At 37.6% G+C, this 10,193-nt stretch overlaps 1 protein-coding gene across 1 annotated transcript; it reads right to left on the reverse strand.

Moving 5' to 3' along the window:
* Positions 1-649: 649 nt before the first annotated feature.
* Positions 650-3,059, reverse strand: LOC145062501 (NHL domain-containing protein). Its single transcript, XM_079010097.1, has 7 exons — positions 2,676-3,059; positions 2,510-2,581; positions 2,156-2,323; positions 1,907-2,077; positions 1,627-1,836; positions 1,452-1,540; positions 650-1,346 (listed from the first exon to the last, which is right to left on the reverse strand). Exons 1-7 carry the CDS (start codon positions 2,767-2,769, stop codon positions 714-716), a joined length of 1,437 nt encoding a protein of 478 aa, XP_078866223.1. The 5' UTR covers positions 2,770-3,059; the 3' UTR covers positions 650-713.
* Between the last annotated feature and the right edge of the window lie 7,134 nt (positions 3,060-10,193).

Here is a 10,193-nt window from a genome sequence, read left to right on the forward strand (position 1 = left end):
AGATTTGATATTTATTTAACCTTATTAACTAACTTACAATCATTATTAGAAAGACACTACAATTAATCACTTTTAATTATTTATAAAATAATCTTTGGGTTGTTTAAGTTAAATAAAATTTATATTTAAGTTGAGCCTATAATGTTATATTTTAATTAATAATTTAAGTATTTTATACAAATCATTCAAAAATTATATCTTTAAAATGATAATGGTTTACATTCAACAATATATTAAAACTAATAAATTAAGTATGATATGTTAAAAGTTAAAAAAACATAATTTTATAAATAGAATTAAAGATATTATTTTAATATTGAAATTTAGTTTATGTTTGAATACACTTTAGATTTGATATTTATTTAACCTAATTACCAAATTATAATTATTATTATAAAGAAATTGAAAAGTCATGAAAATTTCAAATGAATGTGATGAAAGAAAAAAAGAATGGGGGTTTCAAATGCATGAGATTCAAGAAAAAATGCTAGCTTTATAAGTACGTATGATTTTCAACATTTTACAAAAAAAATGTTTTTGTGAAACATAATTTTGCCTAAAAGGTCAAAGATTGATTGGAAGCTACATAATTCCACTATACAAAGTACACAAACACTTGAAGCAACTTAGAAATGAACAACAATATATCTTAAGCCATAAAAGAGTTGTATATTATAACAAGTCTACAACACTACAATTCCACAAAACTTTTTCTAAGTATAACGATACGAATCACCATACTTATTCCTCATATAACTGAACTTCCCCTCCTCAAAGTTGACCGGTTGCTGCTTCAAGTCAACCGTACTCTTCTGCTCCCCATAAACAGCTTTATCTTTATCTTTATCTTTATCCTTATCTCTAACCCGATGTTTCGTCCTTTCCTTTTGACTTTTTGACCGAACATGTGGGCCCACACCACCACCACTCGACCCATAAAACTCCGCGTATTCTTCCCTCTTTGAAGCCCGATGCTTTAAAGGATCTTTCAATGATCTAACCTTAACGGGCTTTGTTTCTGAGTATTTCTCATTTGGATCATGGGCCTGACGGGCTTCGGAAACTGGGCCTGAAGTTCTGTGCTTTTGGAGTAACGGGCCGGGCTCATCTTCGGGCATGATTAAGGAATCTTTTAATGGGGTGAGCCCTTTTTTGGGGACTTGAAATGGGTTGAAAGAAAAGACATTGGTGAAGCCTTCGAGGGCTAATTTGGAAAGATCGAGGATGAGCTGGCTGAAAGACGGCCACCCCGCTTCTTGTTCTTCCCTCACACTTTCCACATTTTTTGTGATTTTTAAGGTTTTCTCTTTGCTTTGTAGTGGCTTACTATCACTCTCCACTTTTTCCTGACAATATGTTGAATTAGGTTATAGAAAATTAAAAAGATTTACCTTTTTTTCTAATGCTAATTTATATAAAACATGAACTGGAAAAATGCATCAAAGTCTCACCACTTTTGAGAAATATGATGAACCATATCCTTGTTGAATCATGCTTATAACATATCCTATTGCGATAGCACCAAATACCAAAACAATATCTGTAAAGTGAATAAAATGTAAGATGTATTTGGATTTAGTTTAGTCAAATAAAGTCAATGTCAATATGTGGATAAGTGTTCAAAACCTGTGGAAGAGACAGAGGTGGAGTGCAAATCACAATCTTCTTGATTGAGAGAAATTTGTCTAAGAGCAGCATTTCCTCGATCAATAACAAGCAATGAACATGTTGGTCTCACGTAAATTACATCAAAATCAGATGAAAACTGTGCATCTTCACTTGGGCCATCTCTGTATCCTGCTACATTTGATTTGCCTCCAGCAATTGTTGTCACACCTGTAAATAAATCCGTTTTTCAATAATCTTTGAAGTGGAGTAGATTTATGAGGTGAAATGGATCTCAAACCTGCTTCACCGATCTTTCTAATGGCAAGATTAGATGTATCTGCGACATAAACATTCCCTTTATCGTCCATTGTAACACCTTTTGGATGATCAAAACGAGCATCATTTGGTTTTCCATCTACGTGTCCTGTGTAACCCTGGAAGGATCCGGCAATCAATCTTGCCCTACTATCTGTGTTCATAAGAATAGTGTAATTAGTAGAAGAATTGTTAGATTTAGGAGAAGGTGAGAAATAATGAGAAAGCTTACATTGAGATAATGGAGGAGTGATTCGAACGATGTTGCTATTGACTGCATCAACAGCGAACAGTTCACCATCTTGCGAGACTCTGATGGAATAAGGCACAACCCCTAGCTGATTCCCTTCTACTACAGTTTCTACTAAATATCCATCCTCAAATTGAAGAATATTCCCATCTGTGTATCACGAAATTAAAAAAAGTAAAAAAGGCAATCCACATTATCTACACATAAATCAATCGATATCAATTGAATATTCATAAAATCTAGGGTTATCGACTTAAATCTAGTAGTATGTATTTATGGAATGAGAAGATAAACAATAAAATAATGAAAGTAACGAAACCTAGAATTAAAAAGTACCTGATAATGGTGATTTGGAAGAAGACCTAGCTGTCCATTTGAGTATGGAAGATAATTGCTTAATTACCGGAGCTGATTAAAAACGACGGAATCATGAATACATGTAGCACAGAAACTAAATCATGGACAATCGAATGTGTTAAAGAGGGAGAGGAAGATAGCATACCAGCAGGAGCAGCTTGAGCTTGAAACTGGAACACGTAAATGGAAACGAGAGTTGAGAAAATCAGATAAAGAAGTGAAGAACTCATTTCTCTCATAGGAGAAAAGAAGATCGGAGTTGAGTGTTGTCGCCGATCAGTAAAACTGTAATGGCTATGGAGGTTAGGTTTTGAATGGATCTTCCTCTGGTAATATTAGTGTTCATACCCCAAATCCAGTTGAGTTTCGATTGCTCTGTTCTCCACTTGCAACTTCACAACATCTTCACAGTTCTCAATGACCACTCTCTCTCTGCTTTCTGATTTTTTTTTTTTCTCTTTCCTTTTGTTTTTACTTTTTCCCCCTTTTATCGCAGTATCTTAAAAGAAAGGAAGAAAAAGAGCGAGTAGCATGATAAATTGTGAAACGAATGGGAACATCTATGATCTATGGGCTAGTATGTGGTTATAATTGGTTTGAACTTTTGGTTAATCAAAAAGTTATTTTAATTAGTTTTTTAGAGTTTTTTTATAAATATATTTATGTAATTTTAGCTTATAATTATTTTTACCGAACAATCTTAAATAAAAACCACAGCTTATCGTTTTTATCTATGCCAAATATACCTTTTTTTTTATTTTTTATTTTTAAATATTTATGATACAAACGATTGATTAAAATGTTTATGATTTACTCTTTTGAGAGATAAAGTTCTTAAAAGCGAATTTCTATTTAACTTGATGTTTTGTACTTATTTTATCATCGTAATCGGTTATAGCTGGTATTATGGGTTTTTTTTTGTCTAAGCTGCAAACACATGGCGTAGATAGTATCAAAGTAAAAACAATAAGTTCAAATTACCTTCATATTATTTTAAACCATGTTGTTTCTTCTGCCGTTTTTATAAAGCTTAAGTTTCATAACATTTTTAACTAAGGTCGGGGATTGAAGCATAATCGAATGGGTATCGAAAATCAATTATTGATGAAGGACAATGTCTTCATCTTTTCATCACAATAGACCTAACATTGATGGTGAATATAAAGATCATCTCCCCAATTTAATTCTGTTGTGGTATGACAATGAAATGTATGACATCAAGGACGTAATCAAACTCATGTAGATGATTTTAAAGTTGTTGCCTTGGTCATTTGTAAGTTTCACAAGATTATATATATAACCCTACACTAGTTTTTTAAAATGTGTAAGATGGAAGGATGATATCGAGCTTCCTTTATGGGATTGACCCCAAGCAGTCCAACAAGTTGTAGAAAACCATTATGTTCGACATACATATGAAATTGAAGTCAATTAAAAAGAGATGATAACTTGGAAGAGTTAAAAGTTCCATATATGAAAAATGAAAATTTAACATTTAACCCTAGAGGTCTTTGTCATACAAAATAGTCTTTGGTGTAACATCCCAAAATTTGAGGCCAAAAATTTTGTTTTTAAATTAAGTAGATCATAACTTATATTACCAAAACATTGTCACTATTTCATCATTCATAAAATCATAAAATCATGTCTCGAAAACCATATCATCAGGAACAATGAAAATCAGAGTACAATCCCAGAAAATCTGATGCGGAAACCATGTGTGTGATGCGCTGCTACACTGTCGGCTCTTTCCTTTTGGACGAAGAGGTACCTGAAACCAAAACTGAAACTATAAGCACAAAGTTTAGTGAGTTCCCTTATCATACCACACACCACATAACACCATCGGTATCTTTCAACCGATAACCATCATCGGCATCTTTCAACCGGTACACGTTATCGGTATCTTTCAACCGGTAACTGGGGACTATTTCACCCCCTAGCACTAGCATACCGTAACGAGAGATAATCATCCAGTCAGGCATAACTGGGTAGGGACAACTAATCTCTTCTACACACATAACATATCATACATGCATATCTCGTGACCATAACACATTAACATACCAAGATAATTATCACGAAGACAATCATCTCATACATAACTACTTACTGGCGGGCAGGCATTAGTGTGCCTTGTTATAAGAGATTTCACCAAAATAAGCCTAGAGTGTCTTGCATGTGTACCAAGATTCGACCTTTACGTGTTTATTGCTCATGGGGAAGTGAGATCTATAGATTAGAGAAGCAGATATGACCTCAGGAGGTCAGATGAGTGTTTTCATGGGAGGAACTCGCCGAGCCCATAAGGGACTCGACGAGTCGAGTCGGGTTGCCCCGCGATTCGCGACCTGTGATAACCCGTTGAGTGTGGGGTTGACTCAGCGAGTCGAGTGAGGACCAGGGACGAAGAGGACATGCATAAACTCGCCGAGTCACACGAGTGCACTCGACGAGTCTGGTCAAAGTTTGACCGTTGACTTTTGTTGACTTTTAGGGTTTAGTCAGTGTTTGGACTTATGAGCCATTAGAGGGGTAGAATGGTCTTTTACCCATTCTTAGAGAAATTATAGAGAGGGGTTAGCCTAGCCTTTAGAAGTTGTATTAATTAGAGTAATTATTTATGTGAGTAGGCGGAGGCTAGTGCAATATTTCAGAGTCCGAGGTTTACCGAGTTATCCGAGGCGAGTCTTCTCACTATACTTTACCTAGAGTGGTAATTAGAGTTATGTGACAGAGTATATTGTATGCTATTTGTTATCTATATTATTCTATGCTATATGTGATTCAGAGTTTATAGAGTTAGGACCGAATGGTCCACAGAGTTAGGACCAGAGGGTCCACAAAGTTATGGGACTGGAGGGTCCCACTGAGACACTTTGACCAGAGGGTCATACAGAGTTATAGCCTCGAGTGGCTAATATGTGTTGCATGTGGTATTTTGGGGAACTCACTAAGCATTTATGCTTACAGTGTTTGGTGTTATGTGTTTTAGGTACCAGTGAGGATCGCGGGAAGGTGCCGACATGATCAGTACACACATGAGGAGTCTTTATACTTTATGATCTTGGGTTGTGTTATATGGATTGATATGTGAAATGATGAGATTTTATAATGTTTATGAATGAAAATATGTTTTTAAAATGTGAAAATTTGTTTGTAAAATTACGGTGTTACAAGTTGGTATCAGAGCCTTGGTTTGAGGGATTCAGATGCATCTTCGAGCGCATTTGAACTCAAACTGAGGATTTGAGGGATTTTTCGGAATAAAACAAATTTTTCTAAAAGAGTAAAAAGGTTTTGAAAAGAGCAGAGCAGAGCAGTGTGTACGATCAGCCAACGCCCGAACGGTGATTTCCCAAAATACCCTTATATTATGTGATTGAGATATGAGATAATATGTTATGCATGCTAGAGTAGGCTAGGTATTCCTATTAGGACTAGAGCGGCCTGATTTGTGATGCCTTAGCCTAGGGGTTTTTTGCTGCTAGGAAATGCTTGAGAGTGAGTAGATAGCAACGAGGAGCTATGAGATATCTGCTAGAGAGTAGACTATGCATAGTGAGAGTAGAGTACTTGGGATTTGGAATCCAAGGAGGAGGACTTGTGGTGTATACTGATGCAGTGTGGACAATATTATTGGGCCCGTACTACTGAAGACATCGGATTAGTGCGCAGCCCAAGTAAGAATCCTTAGGGTACCAGGGATCGAGTAGGAATGGGATATCGAGTGTGTGTACACTCGAGCGAGTCTCTGATATTTTGTGTTGTATTTCAGAGAGACATCATGGTTGGGACACGCCACACACCTGAGAGCAGTTGTAATACCCAAAAATTTACGCCAAATTTAAACTTTTAATACTAACAAAAGAGTCAAATAGTAATTGTTTTTACAAAACATTTCCAATTCGTTTATCCTCAGAGTGTCCCAAAATAGATCATGGGGATGAGGAGCGGTACAGTCACGCCTTCGCCTTCCCTCGCTCTCCTGAAGTACCTGAAACAATAAACTGAAAACTGTAAGCCCGAGGGCTTAGTGAGCTATCCCCAAAATACCAACACCATACTGACAAAAACCACAACCATAACGATCAATCAAACAACATACATACTGGGCCATCGGCCAGACTGGTCCGCCCTACTGGGCCTACAGTCTATCTGAATCTATCCCGAGCCTTCGGCATGACTGGTCCGCCGCGTGGGCCTACAGTCTCCCCGGCCGCTCAGAGGGTGTGTTGGCCTTCAGCACAAAGCAGGACCGCCTCAACCCAACCAACAAGCAACTAACCATGTACGCATACTATCATATACTGGCATATACACATAGCAAACATATCTATCTCATTGACCATCAATCATAGAGTTTCACTCGTAACTAGAGTATCGACCTAACAGGTCACTAACATACCAATCCTTACGGATCATAAAGCATAACATACTATCTATCCTGATTCCGATCTAACAGATCAGAATCATATGTAGCATACCATAACCATCGATCTAACCGATCTCTAGTATAACAACCATCCTAAACAAGATGAATTCTAACAAAGCAATAACGTAACACCCATCCTAAACCAGCATGATATCTAGCATGGCAATAACAAAGCAACCATCCTAAACCAGGATGTAAATCATAAAGGGCCGACCTTGGTGCCGTAGACCTTATCGATATAGTGAGGATAACTCACCTCGCAGATGTCGATTGAAATACAAACTCCAACTATCGGATCACTTGACACCGGCACCACCACCTATAACCATGACACAATATACTAATAAGTTCTTACTCTTATGAGACACCCCATAACCTATTAGTAATTTCTGATCAAGGTCAGAGTCCTCAGTCAAGGTCAACAGTCCATGTTGACCTCAACTCGCCGAGTGCACTCGGCCACTCGCCAAGTCCGTGGAGCACATTCCAACTCGCTGAGTCATCGAAGTGACTCGTCGAGTCCCTTCGAATCCCGATCAATCCTTAAGGGCCACCCGTCGAGTTTCCTCCTTGCAACTCGACGGGTACACACGCATGCCTATCCAAGGGAAAAGCCATCTGACTTGCCGAGTTGTTCTTCAACTCGTCGAGTTTTATGGTGATCTTCATCGGACTCGCCGAGTTGTTCATCCAACTCGCCGAGTTCAATGACCATCTTCATGTGACTCGCCGAGTCATCCTTGAGACTCGCCGAGTCCATCCAGTCCTTTTTCCATATAGACCTGTTTTGAGCCATGCAACGGCTCCAAATCACAGATCCAAGCTTCTAGAGCATACTTACCACGTAAAGTTGCAAACTTTACGTGCATGCATGGTTATAAAGGCTCCAAATGTCTATTTTAAGTTCTTAATGGAGCTTCTAGTCCAAGATGGACTCCAACCACAACAATTACAGCAACTTTATGACTCTAGCATCCAAGGAGGGTCCAGATCTGAAGTTACAACTTCAGATGTAGCCCATAGCTCAACATCCCAACTTGAAAATCCATAAAAAAAACGCTAGAATCAACCAAAGGGAAGAAAAGGAAGTAAGAATGGTACTTTGATACCTTCAAACGATGCTAGCTGAGGCAAAACCCGCTTCCCACTCCTTTCTTGCTTCAATTTCCTTTGCACTCTTAGCTTCCTTCCTCCAAGATCCTCTTTTGCAAGCTTCAAACCCACACCAAGGCACACACACACACGAATTAGGGTTTCAAGGGTTCTCAAAGATTGTAAGGAGTCCCAAAGGAGGTTGAGGCTCCTTTAAATAGGGGTGCAAACCCCGAGATTTAAGGTTTCAATTGCCAGCTCCTACTCGCCGAGTAGGTCACTAACCATGCGTTCTCACCCCGCTGCTACTCGACGAGTAGGTCGAACAACTCGTCGAGTAGAGGTTATCCAGAAATTCTTAATTAATTAATACCTGAGGATCGAGGCGTTACAACAGTGGTGTTAGTGACGAGAAGACCCGCAGGTTGATTCATGAGGAGGTGGCTGCTGCCATCCGCACAGAGATTCCAGAGATGTTCGGGTCTATTAAGACCGCACTGATTGAGACTTTTGATGAGAGATACGCAGCGGTTACTAAGGTTGTAGCCGCTGCAGCTACCGCAGCTGTTGCTGCTGCCAGACCTCAGGGTGGTGATTCGTTGTTGTTCAAAGAGTTCAGTAACACGAAGCCACTAGAGTTTGATGGGACGCTGTCACACCCCAAAAACCAAAGGCGGAAACATTTCCGAGGTTGACTTTACGTTGAGCATCAAATCCAATGCACATAGTAAAGCAGTAATCACAAAACATTACATTACATAATATTGTTTACATCTGTTTGAAAGTAAAGTTGTACAAGTGTTTTACATATGTAATATGAACAAAAGTAAAGACGAGTCTTCGGAACGCTCTGTCTTCTCCAAAAGGTGGCGGTGTACCTGTCTAACGCTGACCTGTGAATACAAGCGGTTTGAAAATCAACATAAAGCTGGTGAGTTCATAAGTGGTTTAGTTTTGAAAAGATCGAGTTTCCTTTGTTACAATTTCAAAAACGGTTGGTTATGTCATTCCAGGAAAATCCCATATTTTCCTTATAGTTTTAGTTATTCGTTTGTTACTTTATCCGTTTATGAGTTGATGTGCTACCCAGGAAAATCCCATATTTTCCTATGTGTTGAGTTGCCTATTTGTATCTAAGTTCATTACTGGTTGTTATGTTAGGATTGATTTCGAAGTACTAGTAATTACCATGTGTATAGTATTAGTTAAGTATTCTAAACCCTTAGATATTCTACATTCGAATGACTATTATCTACTAACTTAGTTGTATTTTTGAATGTTTGGAATCACACAGAAGTGTAGATTACAGTATTTTTGAAGTTCTGTTGAGTTCCAAAAGAGTACATTAGTTGTATAATCGAAGCTCTGTCGACATTTTGAGGTGGATATATTCGAAACTCAGAAGAGGTCCAGAGGCGTATTCTCGTATTTAATTCGAAACTCTGGTGACACTCAAGGGGTACACTAGCTGTATATTCGAAGTCTTGGTGTCATCCAAAGGCGTTAATTCGCATTCGTATTCCTATTTCTATTCGTATTCGTACTATGCTATTTGTTAGATTCGTATTCGTATTCGTTCTATCCTATTAGTTATATTCGTATTCGTTCTGTCCTATTAGTTATATTCGTATTCGCATTCGTATTCGTACTAACCTAATAGTTATATTCGTATTCGTTCTATCCTATTAGTTATATTCGTATTCGCATTCGTTTAGTATTAATCTTAGTTATGATTAGTATGATTTCTTATTCAAAGAGAATATAGTTATAACACTTTTAAAAGAAATCTATGTTTAGTCTAACTGTTTAACCTGCAATTTGAACCATTAGTTATCACAATTTTCATTATTAAAATCATACATGAAATAAAACATTTGAAATGAAAATACATTTAAGTACAAGATTTATTGTACTTTTGCTTGTATTCCCCCTTAAAACGTAGAAAACCATTTGAAAAACACATGAAAAAGGGTAGGGGTATGAACTCACCGGACGCGGAAATGTGACGATTTCGAACACTAAACGTCGGTTCAGGGCCTGATTACTCGCGATGTCCCTATGTAAAATGAAATAATGTCCATATATATCTAATTAGATTTACAATCACTAATTATATGGAACATTATACTCCAATGA

This window comes from Lactuca serriola, chromosome 7, assembly GCF_051521515.1.
Source record: "Lactuca serriola cultivar US96UC23 chromosome 7, Lser_US96UC23_V15, whole genome shotgun sequence".
Taxonomy (NCBI): domain Eukaryota; kingdom Viridiplantae; phylum Streptophyta; class Magnoliopsida; order Asterales; family Asteraceae; genus Lactuca; species Lactuca serriola.

What these genes read in the sequence shown, in the direction of transcription:
- LOC145062501 (XM_079010097.1), bottom strand. Translation starts at nt 2,769, where the DNA reads ATGAGAGAAATGAGTTCTTCACTTCTTTATCTGATTTTCTCAACTCTC. An exon ending in TTCCAAATCACCATTATCAG is followed by an intron (nt 2,324 to 2,509) that starts GTACTTTTTAAT and finishes CGTGATACACAG; the next exon opens with ATGGGAATATTCTTCAATTT. An exon ending in CATCATATTTCTCAAAAGTG is followed by an intron (nt 1,347 to 1,451) that starts GTGAGACTTTGA and finishes ACATATTGTCAG; the next exon opens with GAAAAAGTGGAGAGTGATAG.